The sequence below is a fragment of the Crassostrea angulata genome, chromosome 10, assembly GCF_025612915.1.
Source record: "Crassostrea angulata isolate pt1a10 chromosome 10, ASM2561291v2, whole genome shotgun sequence".
Taxonomy (NCBI): Eukaryota; Metazoa; Mollusca; class Bivalvia; order Ostreida; family Ostreidae; genus Magallana; species Magallana angulata.
In genome coordinates this window covers 46641691-46666388 of record NC_069120.1, presented here as the reverse complement: position 1 = coordinate 46666388, position 24698 = coordinate 46641691, and the positions used below count along the sequence as shown (strand labels likewise).

The window sequence follows — 24698 nt, the reverse complement described above, 5'->3', positions numbered from 1 at the left end:
GCTTGGATAGATAAGATAAATGCATCAAAGTTTAATTGATAATCATACACTCTACTGAAAAGTTATTGAAATCCGATTTATAGAAATGTGAATAAATAAATGATAGATAGATAGAAAATGGCGTTTAAGTTTAAGGCGACTATTAATTAGTTAATATATATTATCTGTTATTGAATGTTCATGTCTCGACTAAATGTCATTTTATGGAAACCATTATTATTCTACTGAAAAGCGGAACAATCAGGGCTTATCGTTATTTACAAATATCACTTAATACGATGCCAGTCAATTCTTGAAAATAATGTCTGTTGGTAATAAGACATTTTTAAAACACCACTTCAATGACGTGTGTTTACCTGAATATTTATATATAAATGTTATTTTGAAAATAAATTCCAATCTATTTTAAGACACAGAAAGAAACGATTCTATCTAAATTTTGATATACATGTGATAAAAGTAAATGTATATAGATACGATGTTATCATTTGACTTAAATGTCACTGGTGTGCATAGGATTAAAAAAAACATTATGAACAAACACTATATACCTTTACGCCAAAATTTGTATCTAGGAATAAAAAAGACTGCACAGTAGACCAAGAGTCAGAAATTGAAGAGGATCTGTCTCACATCCACATTCAAATATTTCAGAACACTTCTGACCTAAGAAAAATGCTGAAGAACATTTATATAACTCAACAATATTTTAAAATAAAACAAATGGCTTAAATACAATACTAACTACATACTAGATAATAGTCAATGAGGTTGATTCATGGAAGCTGATTAAATTATTGAACTGCTGTTGGACATCAAGTAAAAATTTGATAAAACTATTCGATCATGTTTGGTTTTTATGATATATATAGGTTATGTGTACCCCTTTCCTTCCTGAACAAAAAAGTACCCGAACATTAAGGAATAAATTCAACGGCGTAATTTTTCATCAACGATTGACATTATCAGTGCATATTGAATAAAATTGTCCAACATCACTTTTCAGATCTAATGATAACTGCCTAAAAATATACATTAGACAAAACAAGTGCAATTTCCCTTAGTTTTTCTTCATTGATTTTTTTTCATAGCATTAATTTATCATTAAATAGTAAACATTTGATACTATTACATCCTTCTTATGAAAATAAATTTTACTTCTGAGTCCATCTATATAAAATATCATTTCATAATTAAATAAAATTATAAAATGGCATTTGAAACATCAAAGAACCATTCAAAATCTATTGAAAAAAATGAAGAGCATTTCAATTTATTCTCCAATACTTTCATGATTTCCGTTTAAATGACTCAGGCCATTTGACAACAAAAACATTTGTGAGTTTTTGTTTCCTTCAAATGTTTGTTTTGATAAGATGATAAATGTTGCCAAAAAACATAGAGGCCAAACAACACTTATGCAAATAGGTTATGTTCTGTCTCTGATACAGAAAGTTTCAACCAGTTTATTCGTTTCATGGTTTATTGAATAAAGCAGGTAAAAAGCTACAAAAGAACAAAAATCACATTTAAACAATTGTCTTATAAATTCACACATGTACTGTTGATGACAAGAATGGCGTTCCATACATAAAAAAATTGGAAAATACTTGGACTAGGGAAACTGATAAATCCTACATTTACTTTGAAATATATGTAATTCTTAACATTCTGACAGTGTAATATAGTGAAATATATGAGAACAATACTCAAAACTGCACAAGGAAAGACTATATCCAAATAATATATTGACATCATTGCTGACCGTTAATTTCTTGATAAGTAAAGTTTACAAAGAAAACACTATCATGTAAGGTATTCATAAGCTTAAACAACTTAGTAGCACATATAAAACAACAAAAACATACATTGTAGTGGCCCACAAGCTTCAAAATGGAAAGCTTCTTATTCAGTTTTCTGGCACGTGGTGCATAACAAAAAAGGGAGATAATACTAGCTCGCATGTATGGAGCGCAATTAATGTAACAAATGAATTCCACTACACTCCCCACCTGATATTGAAAATATCACTATTATCTTATACATTTAAACAGTAATAATACATTAAACCGTATAGTGACATATTTCTTCTTGAAATATATTATAATATCATATTCAAACAAATGATTACAATGAACACATTTGGCAACTCAGTGGATTGCAGTACAACATGAGAATGTCACTCGTCATGTATTAAGAGAATAATGTCTGATATGGGTCTCGTGTATACAATTGGTTTCCCATCTCTTGATACCTTGACTTCGACTTTGCGGACCCGGCCATCGACACTCTTTATAGCGTTGGTGATAATTCCAATCGGCCACTCGATCCGTGCAGTTGTCAGGTCTTTAAGAAGTACAATGTCTCCAACACATAGATCTGGAACCACAGATTGCCATTTGGTCCTCGATTGGAGCGTTTGTAAATATTCCTTCTTCCAACGGTCCCAGAAAATATTTGCCAAGTGCTGAACGCACCGCCATTGTGCTTTGTACAAATCTTTGATATCTTGCTGTACAAAGTTTGTTGAAATTTCTCCCGACTTTTGTGTAAGTAACATGTTTGGGCTGAGGATCACTGGAGATTCAGGGTCAGAACACACAGGTGCAATTGGCCTAGAATTCACGATGGCACATACTTCAGCCATTAGAGTAGTCAATACCTCATGAGTGAGATGTCTTGAATGTAAGTCCATAAGCATAGAGTCGAGTATTCTCCTCGCAATGCCAATCATCCGCTCCCACACTCCACCCATGTGGGAGGAATGTGGGGGGTTGAAAATCCACGTCACCTTCTGGTCGGACAGAAATTCTCGAACAGGATTGTCTTCCACGTTAATGACGTTAACATCAAGGTCTTCAGTTGCTCCCACAAAATTGGATCCCCGGTCAGAGCGGATTTCCTTCACATTGCCCCTGAGAGAGATGAATCTTCGCAAACAGTTGATGAAAGAGGAAGATGATAATTCCTCGATCACCTCTATGTGGATAGCTCTAGTGTAAAGGCAAGTAAAGAGAACGGCCCAACGCTTGCTGTTGGAGGCTCCTCCTCTTGTTTTACGAGTCACAATGCTCCATGGTCCAAAAGTGTCTAGCCCAATGAAGGTGAAAGGAGGACTTGGCTGTAGTCGGTCTGCAGGTAAGTCGGACATCAGTTGACATTGGTATTTGCCACGTAGACGCCGACACTTTATGCATTTGTGTAGCAGAGATGATATCAGGCGCTTTCCTCCAATGATCCAATACCCTGCAGATTGCAGGGCTCCGGCCGTGAAATGTCTACCTTGGTGTTTTACTGCTTCATGGAAATGTCGTACAAGCAGTATAGCCACATGATGATTCTTTGGGATGATAAGTGGGTGCCTCTCATTGATACTCAGGTATCCTCTTTTCAAACGACCTCCTACCCGTAGTAAACCTTTTTCATCGATTATTGGATTTAATGCGATGAGACTGCTATTTCTTGGCAATGACTTCCGTGATTGCAAGCACATTATCTCCTGTGCAAAAACTTCATGTTGAACCATACGTATGATCAGTTCTTCTGATGTTGGTGAGGCTTGAATATCCAAGGAGTGATGGAACTTCCTAGATATAGACCTTAAACAGTCTATAGATTTCACAAACACCTTCCACCTGGAGAACCTCTCTGATCTGTGAGTTATACAAAAAGTCGCAGATTGGTCCTTTTTTCCGTCAACTGCTGTTTTCAGGGTTTTAACCTCTTCTTCCTTACGAATCTCAGGGTCATTTTCTGGTTCAAAAAGACTGTAATCAGTGTTCGGATCCTCCTCCAAAGGTTCCTTGAGTTGAGGTGGTCCTCGAATCCATATGTTGTCATTAATGACTTCCGCAGTAAGGTTTCTCGTGCCCGCATCTGCTGGGTTGGATTTTGTTGGGACATAACTCCACTGCTTGGGTGTTGTTGATTTCCTGATTCTTTCCACTCGGTTTTCAACATACTTGAAAAATCTTTTGCCTTTGTTATTGATATAACCCAACACCACCATACTGTCTGTGTAAAACCTAACGGTGTTAAACTTCATGTCCAGTTCTTCACTTATGATGTCATATAACTGGATGGACATCACTGCTGCGCAGAGCTCCAAGCGCGGTACAGAATGAACACTTGTTGGCGCAAGTTTACATTTTCCTAAAATGAATCCCACGTGGATGTTGTTCGAGTCGTCGACTGTGCGCAAGTATGCTACTGAGGCAATGGCAGCCTCCGAAGCATCTGAGAAAATATGGAGCTCTTTGCAGAGGGTTTTTGATAGAGAAGAGGGTGTGTATGTCCTTGGTATATGTACATCTTCAAGGAATCTCAGAGAGTTCTTCCAGTTTGACCACTTGTCCAAGAGATGAACAGGAAGGGGATCATCCCAGTTGTACGAACCTCTCAAAGTCTCTCTCATCAAGATTTTCCCAGAAACTACTACTGGTGCAACAAATCCAATGGGATCAAAGATGCCATTAATAGTCGACAATAGTCCCCGCTTACTGAAAGGTCTTTCTTCCTTTGACAAACGATATGTGAATGAGTCAGACTCAAGCTCCCAGTTCAACCCTAAGCTTCTCTGCATAGGAAGTTTGTCAACGCTAAGATCGATATCTTTGAAGTCCTTTGCTCTATCTTCAAACGGAAAGGCATCCATAACATGCTTGTCGTTAGATGCAACTTTATGCAAACGTAGATTACCACCCTCTCTAAGAGCAGCTTGAGTTCTTTTGAGCAAACTGACCGCTTCGTCAGGAGTCGATAGAGAAATTAATCCGTCGTCCACGTAGAAGTTTCGTCTGACGAAATCTACGACATCACATCCATAGTCGTCTTCCTTGGCACAAGCGGCCTTGCGAAGACAGTATACAGCTACAGCCGGTGAAGGTGAGTTCCCAAAAACGTGTACTCGCATACGGTACTCTATCAACTCATTGTTAATGTCGTTGTCTTTGTACCAGAAGAAGCGGAGGAAGTTCCTGTGCTTCTTATCAACTAGGAAACAGTGAAACATAGATTCTATATCAGCTGTAACAGCTATTGGTTCTTTTCGAAAGCGTAAAAGTACGCCTAACAGATTGTTGTTCAGGTCCGGACCAGAAAGAAGAACGTCATTCAAGGAAATACTCTGATATTTGGCAGATGAGTCGAACACAGCTCTACTTTGGGATGGCTTTTTAGGATGGTACACCCCAAATATTGGTAAGTACCAACATTCTTCTTCTTTCATGAGTTGTGGTGCAATTTCCGCATGGTTGCAGTCGAATATCTTTTTCATGAATGTCATAAAATGTTCTCGTTTCGTTTGATCCTTTCGAAGACTATTATCCAGATTGTGCGCTCGCTTCAGTGCATACGATCTGTTATTTGGAAGTCGTTGTCGATTTTCTCTAAACGGCAAAGGAGCTTCCCAATTTCCTTCCGCAGTGAGATGAACGTCTTCATCCATGGTCCTGATGAAATCTTTGTCATCAACTGAGAGACCGATTGTGTCATCATCCTTCTGTTTCATGAATATAGATGTATCCAGATCCTGAGGCAAGAAACTGATATCTTTATTCTGAACTTCTATGTGTATGTCGTTTGGACATGGTTGGAATATTGACGACCTCCCATTTGGTAAAAGGTAAGTTTTGTTTACCACGACAGAGTTAGGACGGTGTACTTTGTTCAGACAGGATTCGCCGACAATCACCCAACCTAAGGTAAGTTTCTGTCCGAATGGTGAGTTCCTCGCACCTGTGCGCTGCTCTTCTACGTGATGTGCTTCTGGTGTATCACGACCAATCAAGAGGAGAATCGGAATGTTTTCATCAACTTCAGGTATGTTGTCAGCGATGTCTTGAAGATGAGTGTATGATCTCGCTACATCCGGTGTAGGTATCTCATTTCGGATATCGGGGATCTGGTTACATTCTATGATATTGGGTATATTGATAGATGTCGATCCATCCAGCGATGAAACAATAAGGTCTCGAGCTTGTCTGCCAAGCATGTCAGTGACTCCTGCACAGGAAGTTAACTGGTAGTCTGTCATTACACTATCCATATTGAGACGATCAAAAACTTCAGACTTCACCAAGGATCTATTGCTTTGGTCGTCTATGATTGCGTATGCTTTCAGCGACTTGCTTGGATTTCTGGCTTGGTGTAGGTTTACCAAAATCACTTTAGCACATGACTTCCCTGAGAATCCATCTTTACATATCTGGGTACATGCGGATGTTGCGGAATTTTCGCCAGTCTTCTCCCCACCATAACGGCTCACGGGTGTTCCAATATGAAGTGCTGACGGATGCGAACTGCTACCGCACTGATTGCAGTGAATAAGTTCTGTGCATTCTCGAGACTTGTGTTGATCAGAATTGCAACATTTAAAGCAAAGTTTGTTCTCTCGCAGAAATCGTTTCCGCTCCTCATATGATTTGTCCTTGAAGCCACGACAATCATTAAGACTATGATTGGCCTTGTGGAGAGGACACATGGAGGTGGACTTCATGTTTTCTGAATTCTGTCTAACTTCAGTTTTCTTTGTTGCTATCCATTGTTTTCCCTGATTGGATCTCGGACCAGTTTTCTCCTTTGTTGTGCTTGCATATGTAGTTTCACTGTTGTACATGAACCCCGGATCATTTTTCATTTTGCTGATGTCTTGCATGAACTCCACAAAGCAAGAGAAGGGAGGGAAGACAGTGTTGTGTTGCTTTTTGTACTTGTAAGCATAGGAAGTCCACTTCTCTTGTATGTTATGTGGAAGCTTACCAAGTATTGGCGCTAAACCTGATGAAGCATTGAAATGACTCAATAAAGTTGTGTACTTCGGATTTGCCATAAGGGATTCAATTTCTGAGATTAAGTCTAGCAAGTCATATAGTTTCACATTGTCTCTGTTAGTGAGTTTTGGGAAAACTGATAGTTTAGACATCAACATGGACTCCAATAGTTCAGGGCTGCCATATCGTTCATTAAGACGCTCCCAAATTTTTCTTAGGGCTTCAGCTGGATTTGAAACGTTTGACGATCTAATGCTTGCAGCGTACTTTGATGAAGTTGGTCCCAACCACTTTGTAAGAAGGTCGAGTTCCTCAGTGTTTGTCGCCTCGAGTTCCTTCATTATTTCTTCGAACTGTGCTTTCCAGAATATGAATGTCTGTGGTTGATCATCGAATCGAGTGAGACGAGATATTAGCAAGTCTTTCTTCAGAAGAAACTTAGTAAAGTCTTGAACTTGATCGGGTCTGTTTGGCATGACACTTTCAGTGTTTTGAGTATGAGGCTGGCTAATGGGAAAAGTCTGCACATTCGAATTGAAGTTGACTTCTGATTTCATTTTTTCAGTTTGGTTATTGTTCGACTGTACATTGATGTGAGGGATTGTTTGCTCCACAGGACTGATAAATGCATCCACTTGAGTATGAGGCTGTATCAAAGGGAATGTTTGCACATTTGAATTGAAATCAACTTGTGGCTTTTCCTTATCTTTTTGGTTAATAGCCGATTGTTCGTTGATATATTGTGTTGTACGCTCGATAGGATCGATAAGTGCATTCAACCTTTCTATATTCTGCATTGTGGGTTTTCCTTCAGCCTCTTCATTCTCTAGTGCTTCTGCTTCAGCCTTGGTTGCTGCCACTTCCTGTTTAGTGTTCAAGAGTTTCAGTTCCGCTTCAAGCTCTTTCTGTTTCCTCATGGCCGCTGCACGGGATATCTCTTCCTGTTCAGCAATAGCTGCCTGTTGTTTCAGTAGGGATGTCTCTTGTTGAACATAGTCTAACCGAGCTTTAGCTGCTTCTGCCTTTGCCTTTGAGCGTGCCAGTTGTGAAGAGGAACTGGATATATGTGTGAGTTTTGATTGCGATATCTTTGACCGACGTGAAGCATTTTCAAGAGCTACTCCGCGCACTTCAGATATTTTATCGATCACTGAATTCACAAGTTCTTTGCATTTTTGCATAAATGCTGAATGTTTTTGAAGCTCTTGAATGCTATCTTCTGTTCTTGTCCTTGTAAGAAATGCTGCAAAATCAGCAGATGTTGAACAAAAATCTGCATAAGCTTTTGAAAGGTCACCTTCAAATTTGTCTAAATATTCTAAGTTTGTGATGGTAGGGCTGTATGTTGAAATTAGGTTCTCAACAGCTGCCCATTGAGCGTTTAGGTGAGTAGTATAATCCTCGCTACGCTTTGAGAATCCCTCTGCTCCCTTTTCGGTCAGAGTCCTTATTCGTGACTGAGGGTCTTCAAGTTCCGAGCCTTGTTCCATTGTTAGACTTGTATAAGACATCAGATCCAATTATCGATGAACGCCGTTTCGTCGTAGACGCCAAAATGTGAATCTCCTTGTCCAAGTCGTTACAATCTTTTTACTGTTCTGTCTCTGATACAGAAAGTTTCAACCAGTTTATTCGTTTCATGGTTTATTGAATAAAGCAGGTAAAAAGCTACAAAAGAACAAAAATCACATTTAAACAATTGTCTTATAAATTCACACATGTACTGTTGATGACAAGAATGGCGTTCCATACATAAAAAAATTGGAAAATACTTGGACTAGGGAAACTGATAAATCCTACATTTACTTTGAAATATATGTAATTCTTAACATTCTGACAGTGTAATATAGTGAAATATATGAGAACAATACTCAAAACTGCACAAGGAAAGACTATATCCAAATAATATATTGACATCATTGCTGACCGTTAATTTCTTGATAAGTAAAGTTTACAAAGAAAACACTATCATGTAAGGTATTCATAAGCTTAAACAACTTAGTAGCACATATAAAACAACAAAAACATACATTGTAGTGGCCCACAAGCTTCAAAATGGAAAGCTTCTTATTCAGTTTTCTGGCACGTGGTGCATAACAAAAAAGGGAGATAATACTAGCTCGCATGTATGGAGCGCAATTAATGTAACAAATGAATTCCACTACAGTTATCCAACATTTCCTACTGTCAATAGATCATAAAAGTTAAAGCACTAAGACAAATTTGTCACTAGGTCACTAATGTCTCTTCTCTGTTTTACTACTCACTGTCAAACATGTTCAAGTGACGCGACGGTTGAGTAAAAATAGCAATATATTATATATGGTCTATTGTGTCGTTTAAGAAGACAAATATCACACCATGTTTTAGCGCGATGATGACAATAAATTGCGGAGAGAGGGTTCTATCAATCAACAATTGGAAGAAATTGAAAAATGAGTATGATTGAACAATGTTTTTGTATTGAAGGGTTTCCAGCTTTAATGTGCATAAGCATTACAATAATGAATAGAAAACTTACTTCCTAATATTATCGATTGAGGGTTGCCAGACAGACGCTAGTTCAATAGGTGACATATATCTTAAACTGATGTGCACATAATTTGGAAATACATACAAGAATTTTAGATGCAACAACTCCTGTAATGGTTCATTAAGCTGTAGGTCTTCTTAAATTTCTTTTTTTATAGTGAGTTTTATTTATTAAATAAAATAACTAACCAATGCACATATTTTAAAATATTTTTCTGACTCTTCAAATCAGGTTGTGGTTGATAAGTGGCGCTATGATACTACTGAATGACACGAGCAACTGTGGTTCTTATATCCTGGCCCCGCCTACTACGATCTGATTCGACAATAGGTAATCAAAACCATCAGTTTAAATGTTTTGATAAACTGTATTTTTCAAGCCTTGTCCTATATTCAAATGATTGCACATGCAATAATTACGCAAGAAACAATTAATCAATTCAATAATTCAATAATTAAATGCTCTTTTTTCTATAATTGGGTTGAAAGCTCATTTTCCACGAGGGCATGGTACACTTTGATTCTTCCTTGTTCTTGACTTTGAGACATTTAAACTATTACTCTCTAGGTATTGTATCCTACAAGGGTTGATTCAAAAGTAAGGTCACAACTGTATTAACATGTTTTCATGAAAAGTCGGCATATAAACACAACAGTTTCTAATTCTGTTATTCAGATCTATTTTAAATTAGACCTGAAACGAACAAGGTACATGGGGGTCCAAGTTGGCCCTAGTTTTAATCGTAATTAAAAACTGTATTTCAGAGATGCTACAATTAAAACCTCAAAACACTTCAATATGTTTCCATCCAAATTTACACATTTTAATATTCGTCTTAGCTGTCGAAAATATGGGTCGTATGCGTGAACCTCAATGGAATCCATAAATGTTATTCACTTTCATATTGCTGATTCAAATACTTGAAACGCGTGCAATCATCGTTGTTTAGCAAAAACTTTAAAGATGTTGTCATGATGATGATCGCAAACTACCAAAATAAAGATTCACATACTAGGTAGTATTAATTCTGTTTTTTATTACAAATTGAACAGTCATTCTTTGAATTTCAAAGTAATCAAACGATGTTCAAATTCAAGGACCAAAATGATTACAATCATAAATAGTCTATTTATGGGGTGTGGGTAGTCGTTTTATGCCTGCAACGTTGTATACGGTTGCTGAATGTTTTATTTTAAATTTTAAAAGTTTTTTTTTATTAAAACATAGACTGCAATGCTCGACTTACAATTTATTATTTAAAAAAAAAAGAATAAATATACGAGACCTTTTTTTTTTTAGAGTTCTGTGTTGAATTTTTAGCATGCCATCATTTAAATAAAAAGCATTTTAAAGACATGACGTAGTCTATCGTAATGATAACTTATTAACAACGTTACACTTTAGCCTTAACTATCTCTCTGATGGTCTGTCTTCAAGGTTTTACAACATTTTGCTATGTCTTTTTTAAATTTTTCACACTTACTGAGACAAAATTAATTTAGTTTCAATTTATGTAAACATAAAATATTATTTTGCAAATCTAAAATGTTTCCTACGAGAAAATAAACCCTGTGCAATTCTATCTTTATTTCTACAATTCTTTTTCAGCAGTTATTATGAGTTTAATATTGAAATATTCAAAAGAAAGGCAATTTTCTCTCATGCGCGGATCTAGAGGGGGGGTCGGGGGGGGGGTCCCGACCCCCCCTGGAAAATGAAAATTTATTAAATTTACATAGTAAAATTATCGCGAAAATATGCCTCGGACCCCCCCCCCCCCCCTGGCAAACACAATTATCCTTCGGACCCCCCCCCCCCCTGGAAAAAATTTCTGGATCCGCGCATGTTCTCTACAGCATATTTCGGTAATGTTGATTGTAAAATAATTCCCTGTGGTATCTGTATTCAAAATTGTTGACAAAAGTGAGTAGTATTCTATTCCCAAATATAGTTCCTTTAAAAGATTTGATCTTTTTTAATTACATTAATCTGATATGTTGCACATTCCATAATGCATTGGTATTCCATTTAGAAGCATCTATTCCATGCTAATCTAGTTGTTTGCTTACTATAATGCGTTGATTTAAACAGCGTTTTATTCATTCAAATGGGCCTCTGTTTAGTTTCATCTTTTCACCAAAGAATCGGCAACAATTATTCAATTACCAATCATTGCCAAATATGACTTAAATGATTCTTCATGGCAACCGAGTCGTGGAACTTGGACTTGGATTGACCTATGTCAGTTGGTATCCGCAAAAATCCATTGTTCGAGTTTAGAAACGTACCAAGGAAAGATAGCATTACTTCAATAACATAAAACTCTTGAAACGCAGTTAACTGTATATCATTACTTCCGTCTTGAAGATTCAAATTAACTTATATATCAAAACATTTAAGTATTTGTTTCCTTCTATTGTTTGTTTTTCATTGTTAATAAGTATATAGTTACATATATACGTTGTCCAGAAACTTCTAGTGTCAATAAATCATATAAACTCCGTAAAATTTCCTCAGGTCACAAACATCTGCCCACTGTTTTACTCATTTCTGTCGTAAACAACAACTGTTCCAGGCAAAAGAAAAAGAATTGTAATATAATGTAATAAATATCTATAGAAAATGTATTTAATATCTGGATTTATCAGCTCAAAAATAATGAAAAGATCAACACAATATATTTGAATGATCCAGTCTTCATGATCCTTTCTTATGCTCTGAGCTTCTTTTTGTTTTGACTTTTTGCAACCGGTATAACTTTTGATCCATTTCTCTATTTACACTCAAGAACAGATCTTGCATTATGTCTAGAATTCTTGTCAAGTTTTGTTTTAACTCTAAGTTAAAAAATAATGATATTATTCGGTTGTATAGGATATAAATTGATGTTTTAATGTTAATTTTCATGTTTTAATAGAAACCAATCAGCTCTTACACATCGCCTTTGTCAAGAGTTTTGTAGTGTCAACTTATGAATACTACAAGTTAAGTACTACACAGCTTTTAAAATGCCATAGCTCAGCATAGTTTATCTATAGCTGTGCACTTTTCATTGAAAAAAAAACCCCCTATATCAGAGAATAATTTAAATCTGGTTGTAACGCGTTCAAAAACGTATTAATACGCCTTGCCTTACGTATTTTTAAAGGTCAAATGACCGTTTTTATCTACAATGAAGAGTAAAATTTAATTATGAATTCAATATTGATTAGTTTTATAAGATATAAAATGGTTTGAAACAGTTAACGTTTTTATAAACCCCTTAATTAAACTACACGATTATTGAAATAAGACGAAAAAAAGCATACCGTGGTTTCATCAATATTCGTTGAATACTAAATTTTTGTGGATTTCCTTGTTAAATTGATCCAAACAAATTTTAAAATGTTCATTGAAGTGCAATTTCTACTGCCGTTTTGTATTGATAGGTTCATTGGTCACAAATTTACGTATCCTTGAAACTGATTTTCACTTTAACCACGAAAATTGAAACCCTTGAATACTTATGAAACCACAGTATTTATCATCCCTTTTGTCGTTTCATTTGTTAAATTCAACAATCACCCCAAAACAGGTGCTTGTAAATCATAAAATTAGAATTTTTGCATTTAGACATAAGATGTGAAGTATTATTGTTTTTGTTTTATTTTTGTAAAGTTTAGAAAAGCAATACGTTGTTGAATTTTTCAACAAGAAAGAATCTCAATTCTTCTATTTTACAAGAGATTTCATGACTTACAATTAGTATTCGGGATAGAGCAGAAAGGATTTCAAAACAATTTTAAGATGACATTGACTCTTTCTGCTGAAAATCTGGTTTGAGGTCGTTAACAAAAATATGCACATCTCGTTAATTCATGTGACAAGTCTTAGACAAATCAAAATTTTCTAATATAAACTTCGATAATATACACTGTTATCAAACTTTTGATTTATCTGGACCATTTCCACAGAATATAAAATTATATTATTAAAAACATTCTATTCGTGACAAAAATGTTGTTTTCTGATAATGAAAATTATGACAAAATATCCAGATCTAGAACAATTAGTATGTTCGGAAGGGTCGTTGATGCTTATATCCCGATAATCTACGTTCATCAATGGAACGATGATAATAAGTGTATTGACCTCTAACATTTTAAAGTGGTCTTAAAAACAGTTTATAAAACAAATGAGTCAACATCTGTAAAACAAAAAAAGTATATAGGCTTAGGACCCTTTTAGATATTTTACCCATTTACACACTATTGACCTGACCGGAGTCTGTTGATTTTGACAAACATTTCTGACTTGAGAGAGAGAGAGAGAGAGAGAGAGAGAGACAAAGAGAGAGAGAGATATGCGAGTACTTAAATGAAAACAATTTCTCAAAATGTCTTCTTTTTCATTCATTGACAAAGACATTCTTTAATTCAGACTATGCAAATGGTCCTTAGATTAGTTTCCCCTTCGAAAATTGTTGTAAATACTAAAAGAAAGTTTGAATAAATACGTAAATGAGATTAGACAACACTATTGACCTGACCGGATTCTGTTGATTTTATTTTGACAAACATTTGTGACGAGAGAGAGAGAGAGAGAGAGAGAGAGAGAGAGAGAGAGAGAGAGAGAGAGAGAGAGAGAATGAGAGTGAGAGAGAGAGAAGGAGAGAGATGCATGTACTTAAATGAAAACAATTTCTCAAAATGTCTTCTTTTTCATTCATTGACAAAGACATCCTTTTTTATCAGACAATGCGAATGGTCCTTAGATTAGTTTCCCATTCGAAAATTGTTGTAAATACTAAAAGGAAGTTTGAATAAATACGTAAATGAGATTAGACAACACTATTGACCTAATCGGAGTCTGTTGATTTTGACAAACATTTGTGACTTTAGAGAGAGAGAGAGAGAGAGAGAGAGAGAGAGAGATATGCGAGTACTTAAATGAAAACAATTTCTCAAAATGTCTTCTTTTTCATTCATTGACAAATACATTCTTAATATCAGACTATGCGAATGGTTCTTAGATTAGTTTCCTCCTCTGTTAAATGTCTCTGAAGTTGATCCCTTTTGTTTTTCATATTCTCCACTAGAGACCACTTACCAGCATTTGCGTCTGTCTGGGTTAATCGACGGTAGTTGTTCTGACTCACTATGACTGAAGGACGTGAACCACTGCCAGTTTTCCTCCTCCGGAAAGTAACATCTATCCTTTAATTGCCCAACAATGATGGCTAATTTATAATACAATAAATAAAATAAGATGTAAGTTCAAACCTCTCGATTACAATAAGCCATCATTGTTCGGCAATGTGGAATATTAGAATACAGGTCGGTGACATCAAATGAAACAAAATTGATTCAGGGTTGACTTTTCCAGGAGTAGTATTGATCCACAGTGTCTCTTGTATAACTTTGAACTTTGACATACTTTTATATGTTAGTTATTTTTCATAGCATATACCATTTTCTAGTGCAGGAAGACATAACGATTTCTAATATTGACGATCCGTTATTATTCCCTTTGTCTGCTTCTATGATGATAATCCTTTCATCATTTTTTTAAAATTTTTAATTGCAACCCACTCTAATTTGTTTTTGTTTTTTTACCACTAAGTTGTTCTATAGGAAATATTTTTATTGTATCAATAAATTCCTACCTTTAGGAATCATAAAATCACCTTTTCTTTGATTCAATAGATTCGTCATCATTCTCTTTAGCTAATCGTACACATTTTTTGTTTTGCTTGTCAAGATTTTGGGTAGGTGAAACACTTTACCCCACTTTAAAAAACGATGTTAAGTGTCTTAATTCTAATAATTAATGAATTTTACCACGTTGAATTTAACAAAACTCCAGGTTATCTAAAATGCAAACAAATGGTCTTATATAAATGAAATACAACCCTCTTTTGGTTAGAAATGAAACTTCATCTCACATAAATTAAAACCATTGCAGCAAACATTCTTGATTATCCTTCTCTTGAAATCACATATTTTCAAATCCTTTGTAAAAATACCTTTATTTATCTCTTGAGGATAAACCAGGTCATCTAGTGTTTGTTTCGATCAATTTGTAGGCAAAGTGCAATGACTCTTACTTGTATAAAAATGCACTTTCGAGATGTTCATTATTCCTCTTGTGCTTTGAATATTCAAATCATATTAATTTTTGGCATCTCTCCGCAAAAGGAAACAACTCAACATTTTGCGAATTGCACTGGGTATGATGACAAGAAATGTTAAACGCAGCATTAAGCACACACACATAATTTGAAAAACTTTTGATTTTTTTCGACAGAATTTGAAGAAAAGACACTGTAAGTAAATATCAGGTTGAAAAACTTAATTGATTTTCTCAAAATAAAATTTCTATAGGAAAAAATTGTATTATTAGTAATGAAATTTTTACTAGATTAGAAAAAAACCCGTAAGATTTTCTCTATCTCATTTAAGAAATTTTTCCTTAAGATTTATTATTTTCCTATGGGATATTTACTTTTAATGGTAAATATTCTGTATGAGAGAAATAAACTTATGATTATAAACAATATAAAATATTCTCAATATGATCTACCATATAAAATGTATAAATAATTATAAAACTGTACCTTAGAAGCTGTAAATTTTTTTGCGAACTTGCACTATTATCAAGCACAGTCTTGATGTTATTTTTATGATTTTAATGTCGAATAAGTGTTTGAAATATGTTTACAGTCATAATCAGTAGCATTACTCTTTTGATTTTATTATCTAGGCATCTCAATTTCAATAAAATATCAACTCAAGTTGGCAACGTCGTTCACATCTGCTTATCTCTACAAAGAAAAGCTATGGCAACTGATCGTGTTGGATAGAAATAGATGGTTCAGATTTTTCCTTTATTTGAAACTGACAGCAAAGACTTATTTTTTCATTTGTTTCCAAAGGTACACATCTATAAAATAGTAAAAAATTACATCAAATGATTTTTTTATTATGCAATCAATACAGGTTTCATTTCTGTGCGTTTTTGGTATCAGAGAATATATTAAAAATGGAGGTATTAACTTCGGCTTGTCTAGCCAAGCGACACTGTTGTGTCGCTTGGTATACTGAGCTAAACCATGGTGAAACAGCAGTTGATTTACAATGACGGGTGAAAACAGTCAACAATCAAAAAGAAAATCGTAAGCAATTGAGAAATGACACAAGCATCATTTGAATGCTGTAAATATAACTGGGGAAAAGTGGAACTTTTTAATTTTTTTTTAACTGATGTCTGTTAATTCCTCAGCTGTTTATAAAATTGCTGTGTCACCTTGGATTGGCTTAGTATGCTACAGGGCTTTTCAAAAAACTCTTCAGAAGGTATATGACAAGAAAAACCACGTTCTCAGTAGTAAATTGCCGGAATTGTTTTGCATTAAGTCCGAAGAGAGAATGTTATGAATTTCAGTTCGAAACTAGCGTAAGGTTTTGTGGCCCATTTAAGTTTTTGTGATTGAGGAACTGTAACTCTTCGGCATGTCAACCCGATTTTTTCAAATAGTTATACATGTAAAGCTACATCAGACTTATGAGAAAAACGTTTCCGTAAATTCATGTAGGAATGTTGTAAATAGATTATAAAAGTATAAAAAACATTGTAAAAACTAACAAACAGCAAAAAATGTTTATACATTTATATATTTTCCTCATGATTTAAATAATCATTGAGTGTAGCAATTTTAAATACACCGTCCGCCGGGGACTGTTTTTCTCTGGATGGAATCCAATGATTTTCTCTCGTCAAAGTGATTGTATTTGTTCTTTTTATGATAATAAAATATAAAACATTCTATTGTCAATAAAGTGCTACGTACGTACCATACACGTTAAATGTTTGATGAAGATTTTCGAACTATAGTGCATGTGAATAAGCTTCTTTATCATTGCGGTTATTGCCTTAAATCATTACAATATGATGACGAAATGATGACGTCACCATGTAAATCAAGCATATATCATATACCTATTTACTAGCTATAAGGAGGATAGCAAGTTTATTGTCGTAGGTATTTTATTACACCGAAGAAAACTTTATTTGTCTGCGATGCAATTTTTTTATGATAGACAAACTAGACTTAACAGACTTTGAATTTAATGTAGCGATCGGATTACGTCAGAGGTGTTCTGAGTTTAAAAAGGAGGGAAATCGAATGCCGCCGGTGAATAGTTTCGACGACTATTCACTATTCACCATGGGTAGATAGCATGGACACTATTTCATGGTTATGTAAATTATTTAAATAAATAAATAAAGATATTTTTTAATATGTTATACAGTACACTATTGATTATACGGACTAATATTCGATTCCTTATTATAGTATAAATTGATTCTCTAATCAATTGTATGTAAACATTTTATAATGACCAGATAATTGATTAAATTGGTCATTTATATGATCAATTAGATTATTTTAGTAATAAATCATTTTAGAATTATTCTGTTCAAATTACAGAGTCGATGTCAATGTCACTCATATTATCCCACCAAGCATTCAGTGTAACGAGACTGTTCCCATAGAATGGTGAAAAAGTGTTTCTGAATATTTTTATCTGATTAATATATTTTTATGACTTATTTTGGAAAAATGTAATTCATATATATGATAAGAGTTACCTCCCGCTAAAATGTTCAAAGTACAATTATAGTAAGATAATGTAAAAATATTATCTTGCATTTATCTACATAAATTGGTCTTGTTATATTTTGATATAAATTATATTATTGTTTTATGATCTTTTAGGGCTTATACATAACGAGTGTAAGAAAATAACTGTGTCAGAATTAATTTATCAAACGAACCATGCAGGAATCTTTGTTTTCGTTAATTATTTAACAACGACTGTAACAGTTAGATAGAATAGGAAGTTTATTCGTTGTAGTTTGACATAGAAAATATTCACAGAGGTATAATAAAACACAATATCTGTTGGTAAGGTCAATAAAACATTTAGCTTGTTTTAATGGTTTAATCAATTCGACACTCACGTTAGGACAACATGCTACTTAAAGGTTGCATCATTCAGATTGAAACAAACTCCTCTTAACATGATATCCTGGAAAGAGTTCAGTTAGTTATTACAAGCTGTATGTACCACCAATAGAGTGACACTCAATATGAAATCTTCGAATAGATATTTTTACAAGCAATCGTAGTTCAAACAAACTATGTAAAGGAAATAAAGGCGCATAACAACAGGGGGGCCTGCTCCCTCCACTTTTTGTTGCAGTAAAGAATTTTTTTTTAATTTACATATAAAAAAGTGAATTATGAAGGAGTTGCCCCTTCCCCACTTTTTTGAGATCACATAAAATATTTATGTAAAAATAATTGAAAATTAAGTTATTGGTGTAAAATTACCCTTTACACATTGGCATTTTCATGATTTTGGGAATTTGGTTTTTCGTTTTTGTTTTTTGGTTTCTGTTTGACCTGTCAATTTTTTTTGTTGAGTCTGATCCCACTCTCTTTCAAAAACGATGCTACGTGCCTGAAATATACTAAAGGAATTGGGTTTTTTCTTCAAAATTTTCTCTTTTTTAATGTTGTTCCTGAAAATACAAATGAAATGATAATATTCAGACAATGAGTCTGTATTACTTACATGTATATTTATACATTTTTCAGCAATTGTATGATTTACTTTAAAAAAGTCATTGATGAAATGCATTGGATTAATTATTACAATATCGATTCGTAGTGTTATTACGGACAAAGACACTGGGAAATTTAAATAATTGCTAATAAAGACAGTTGAATGTTAAATAAAAAAACATTAATTCAAATTGAATTGATAATTTTCTGTATCGTTTGGTTCTTCCAAAATGCTATAACAAATTTTTGATAGCAAACCCTTAAACCGATTTAAAAGAAAAGTTGTATACTGTAGTATATTGCTTTATTCTCTTTGTAGTTTTCATTGGAAACGATTGTATTAAACAGTATACGTTGTTACATCACCTGAATATTTCTTTTGAGATCAATACTTCATCCTCTTAAAACTCTGCATTTAATTTTTTGCAATCTTCTCACTAATAAAACAAACATGCTATATTTAGATGTAATATTTAGGATGATTGTCGTTGGTCTAGAAATAACGGCAGATATTACATAGCATCGCTCATTTCTCTTCCTGGATTTACTGTATAACCTGCAATATAGGCTACAAGTCGTCTCTCTGTGAATTTTTCTTTTTTACCATAATAGATACTTCAATCAATGGCAGGTCTTAAATCGATAGCACCCGGAACAAACCACTCAATTTGTGCTTTGTAAAAGATGAGTTGGTTTCTTTACCGGACGTCGTAGCAACACCGGTGTGTCCGGTCGCTTTTCTTAAAACTTTCAACCGCAGATATAAAGAAGACATACTGCACCGGTATTTCCCAGACATCTTGTTCAGAAAGCCTAGGATTTTGCTCTTACATATTGCCATTATATAATGGCGGCAGAATTTTGCTATTCACAGGATCTGACTAACCTGACGATGAAACTGGCTAAGACCATGTCTCCTGTCGATTCTGCAGTGATGTTTACGCTTGGGGTCAGCGGAAATATACTGGCCCTTGTAATGTTAGTTCGCAATGCTGCCCATCACAAATGGAAGATATTCTACAGGCTTGTTGGAGCTCTCGCGTCCTCAGACTTGTTTGGAATCTTGTCCACGTCCCCCGTTGCCTTTGCTGTTTATGACAACCATTTTGTTTGGCCAGGGGGTCAACCAGTCTGCGATTATTTGTCCTTCATGCTTATTTTTGCAAGCATGGGGACCCTTACTATAGTAAGCGCCATGTCACTAGACAGATATTTAGCTGTTTGGTATCCGTTCTTTTACAACATTTCTCAAAAGAAAAGACGGGTTCACGTGATGCTTGTTGGAGTTTGGGTTTTTGCTACCCTCATCGCCTCAATGCCGTTGATGAACTTTGGGCGAAATATACGACATTTCCCATGCACTTGGTGCTTTTTTGACTATTATGGAACTTATATGTCAGACAGAGCATTTTCGATACTATATGCAACACTGGGAATACTTAACACCATCGTCTCATCTACGTTCAACTGTCTTGTTCTTTATGCTGTTTGCAGGGGAACGATAAACACACGCCGCATGAGCATTCGAAGTGCACGTGGAAAAAAGAGGGAGAAAAAGAACGAGATCTTCATTCTGATATTCCTAATTGCCATTTTAATTGTGCACGCTGTATGTTGGATGCCACTTATGGTAAGGTTATTCTAGGGTAAATTGTGTGGGTGTTTTTTTCGGAGAATCGTTTGATCCATTTTATTACTCGAAGATAATAGACTAATTAGAGTGCCTGTTTCATTTTAATCTAAACGAGAATTATCAATATCGTGGTCTATGTTTTGTTTTTGATACTTTTTGTATGAGAAGTTAGCTGTAGTTTATATTGCCATCTTCAAAAGAACTCTAACATCAAATGTTACATAATTATACATACTGCTGTAACTTCTTCCATTTTGGATGGTGACAGGAAATCCTGGGCCACATTGCACACAGATAGTACTTCAATACCATTACCTGATGTTTATATAAGTTTAATGTTGTTCTGATAATTGTTTTTTTACTATCCAATACATGCTTATGGGTAAAAATTATTGCGATGAAAAACTAAATTTTATAGATGTCATACATCAAAACGGACTTAAGCAATATGTTGACTAGATGATAAAACAGGATTTAGCTTTGTCATATCCTGAACATATTTTCATGAAGTTTTTCAGTGAAAAAACAAAACAATTAAAGTATAAACAACAAAACTTCTCAACATACTGCAGTTGTTTTGCATATTTTTTTTTATGACAAGCATGAGTGAAACTATACGTGCAGAGAATAGAAAGTAAGGTATTTTTTATTTTAAAAAACCATAATCAACTAAAAAGACAAACTTCTATATACACTGATCCAAAGTTCTAAGTGTGTCACCCAATATAGTGATTTTACTATATGAAATACACATTAATTTTGTCTTGCCGTTAGGGTAACTTGTTTTCATTTAATTTTGATTGGTTAAGAATCATGATGAAGCGATTTTTTCCTCTGGTTGCCACCCGAAATCTTGACCTGGATATCAAATCACTTTCTGTTTTGATGAATTTGGTGCAGAGCTTTCGATTTGTTTTAGATTACCGATGGAAATTGCTTAACACTTATACAAGGGAAAATAATTTCGTTTTATTCAGATTGCTTATTATTTAAAACAAAATCAACGACGAAATGAACAGCAGATTTTAATGTCAATCGGTAATTTCTCAATATATCTGTGCTATTGATGTGAAGACAGATTGGTTACTTAAAGTTGAAAATTCACATTATTTTATATCGTAATTTTCGAATAATTCTATTTATTAGGATGAACACTTAGAAGATTTGTTAGGTGTATGATTTAAAATTCTTTATTATTGGATATGCTATATTTAGTCCGACATGCTCTGTTTACAGATTCGTGTTTTGATCAACACGTCTGGTGCCAGACCAAACTACAAAGCAGACCTTTTGGCTCTTCGAATGGCATCATGGAATCAAATCCTCGATCCATGGCTGTATATACTGCTCAGAAAAGAAATGCTCACTAGAATTTACATATTTTACCGGAAAAAGCGATACGGTGTGGTTTTTGTTACACCGGCAAGCTCGGAAAGTCTATCAGGGAGCATGCGTCTCCAAGCCCTAAATTCCAAGCAGAGACTTCAGAAAATGAATTCAACAGAATCAAACACTACCACAACTGAAATTAAAGAGCTTCTCAACACTGCACAGTCATAAAAAGAATTTTGCATTTTAGTTATATAGTGAAACTGCAACTCTATATAATTGTATGTTGTATGACAAAAATAACGTTTGCTTTGCTTTGGAATAGGGAAGAGTTCTTTCATTGGATAATGTGTTATCACCTTATTGACGTCTATGTTTCTAAAGACGAAGGAATTTAAAATGAAGACAGCATTTTAGCAGACAAAACGTCTTTATATTTATATCGTTTTTATATGAATTAATACATGTATATAAGACGGTTTTAATTAACGACAAAACAGATCGGTTTCCTGTTTCCTTGTTAGGTTAGTTTCTGACTGGCTACGGAAACTAAGAGGGCTGGATGCTTTGTATATGTTCAATGTTATTTTCAATTCTCCTATTTAAAAAATAGTTTATGGCTAAATGTATTATATTAAAAAGTTTTAAAACATATCAGAAGGCAATCTGTTGACCGCCCAGTTTCCTCAATCCCGGCTAATAAAACTAATAGAATGCGTTGCATATGAATTGACCATTGGACATCGAAGTTCTGAGACCAGCGCTTTTGAAAGAGATTAAGTTTAACAGAAATCAACAATTGTATCAAAGCAACCTTAGAATTATAATGACATATCTATAATTCTAAGTGTTTCAATTCTAGCAATTTCCAATATCTGAAAATTATAAAGAAGTGTTTTCTATTGATTTGTCTTAGTAATCAAATAAGCGTTTCAATGATATCGTTGATCTGTTCTGTATATTGTATTTGCTCTTATTGATGCCTGTCATGTTGCAAATTATTTTTTTTACGCACGCAGGGTTTATCTATTGATTTCCTTCGATACAGGATTTGGTTTATGAGCGACAAAATGTGTAAGAAAAAATAAGCCCTTTCTTTTAAAAACAAATTTTAAAAAGCACTTTGTAATTTAACTTTACTATGTGTTTGCTTATATTGTTTGTTTGCTTTGTTTGAATTCAGACCTATTGAAAAATGGCAATCTGATATCGAATTAAACATGTCACTATATAATAAGGTTGAATTTTTTGACACACTGTTGAAAGCTTTTAAACGATAAGCATCAAGAAATCTATTTTGAGAAAATTTTCTGGTTTGTTAAAATGTCATTGCTTATATTCAATGTAGAAATAAGTGGTATTATGATACATGTATCTGCATTTTGGTATTCATTTCCATGTGCGTTGTATATAGTCCCCTTTGTATATACTATTCAGTAAAGCTCTCAATAAAAAAAATAATGATTAATTGTTTTTAAATTATTATATATAATGGGAAAAATGTTGCAAGATTTTCCAGAGATAATATTGTTCAAGTTATCTGAAAATTCATATACACCATCTACAATGGATGCATGCATTCTTTTAAATTCAAATTCAGATAAAAAAGAAGGGGCAGTGTACAAAAAAATTAGTAAGACCTTTTCTTTATTTTTTAAAAATATGGTGTTTATAGTTAGCCATAATTTGATGGTTGGTGAAATATGTCATGCTGTTAAATTCAGTTGCAAATACAATTAAATGAAATATAAATTTACCAAAATCATGGCAAAATAATGTTATACTATTATGATATAGGTAAACATGAAAATAAAAATATGTCAGATGTACTGTGGTGTAAATGCTTATTCGATAAATTATTTATTTCAAAAAATACAAACTCTCATTTAAAGAGTCAATTCAAATAGGGCTAGTCAATAAAAGTACACCAGTGGCAACACATGGTAGACGTTATCTACTTTAAAGCATATAATTAAAAAAATCACCAAATAAAATTGTCGCATAAAAAGTGTATTTTGCTAGCATTATTTTAAACTGAAGTTAGTATAATATATTTGAAACACTTAATTTCTTAAAATATCCAAACGTAATTTTGTTTTGATACCTATTATAACAAGCATTCTGAGAATAGTGCATTAGCAATACACGTCCCCTACCGGTTTGTAGAAATTTGTGAAAACAATGCATTGTTATGCAGAACATGCCGAATCAACAGACCGACCCGATAACGAACCCGATTGTAATAATACAAAAAACCCTGTCGATTAAAACAACACAATGCTTGACACTATTTTACCGAACTTTGTTTGTTAGAAACAATAAAAGGAATGGTCCAAGTAATGCACGATATTATTACTGACTACATACTTTCCTCGTTTATTCAATACACACCGAACCCGAAAACGAACCCGAACATTATATAAGAATTGGAATATAAAAAATTAATTTCCTCGAAAATACATCAACCAGACGCTACAAAAGTGTAAACTTGACCTGTAGTTTGACATTTTGAAGCTGTTCAGCAAACTTCACATTATTCCTCAAACGCATAAAGACAAAAAGTGCGGAAAACTGAAGTGGGACAGACAGACGGACGGACAGACGGACAGACGGACACAGAGGAAAGCTATAGTCCCCTCCGGTGAAAAGCGGTAGGGGACTAATAATAGAGTAATTTAACAATATTGTAATGTTTTTATAAATGATACAATTCTGTATTATATGTGTTTAAATTAATTGGCGGTCAGTTATCCGGATCTGTAGTTCGGGCGTGTATGCCTAAATGGTTATGAATAATACTGTCATTTCCTGAGTATATTAAAT

At 34.1% G+C, this 24698-nt stretch overlaps 2 protein-coding genes across 2 annotated transcripts; one reads left to right on the top strand and one right to left on the bottom strand.

The window, feature by feature from the left end:
• Positions 1 to 2179: 2179 nt before the first annotated feature.
• Positions 2180 to 8926, bottom strand: LOC128166004 (uncharacterized). Its single transcript, XM_052830924.1, has 2 exons — positions 8801 to 8926; positions 2180 to 8438 (listed from the first exon to the last, which is right to left on the bottom strand). Exon 2 carries the CDS (start codon positions 8279 to 8281, stop codon positions 2180 to 2182), a length of 6102 nt encoding a protein of 2033 aa, XP_052686884.1. The 5' UTR covers positions 8282 to 8438; positions 8801 to 8926.
• A 10444-nt stretch (positions 8927 to 19370) lies between these two features.
• LOC128166759 (prostaglandin E2 receptor EP4 subtype-like) lies at positions 19371 to 23559 on the top strand. Its single transcript, XM_052832117.1, has 2 exons — positions 19371 to 20543; positions 21783 to 23559. The coding sequence occupies exons 1-2, from the start codon at positions 19761 to 19763 to the stop codon at positions 22104 to 22106; spliced, it is 1107 nt and encodes a 368-aa protein (XP_052688077.1). The 5' UTR covers positions 19371 to 19760; the 3' UTR covers positions 22107 to 23559.
• The last annotated feature ends 1139 nt before the right edge of the window (positions 23560 to 24698 follow it).

Excerpts from the sequence above, each read along its gene's own strand:
- LOC128166004 (XM_052830924.1), bottom strand. The coding sequence starts at position 8,281 with ATGTCTTATACAAGTCTAACAATGGAACAAGGCTCGGAACTTGAAGAC.
- LOC128166759 (XM_052832117.1), top strand. The coding sequence starts at position 19,761 with ATGGCGGCAGAATTTTGCTATTCACAGGATCTGACTAACCTGACGATG. Across the intron at positions 20,544-21,782 it reads TATGTTGGATGCCACTTATG|ATTCGTGTTTTGATCAACAC; the intron begins GTAAGGTTATTC and ends CTCTGTTTACAG.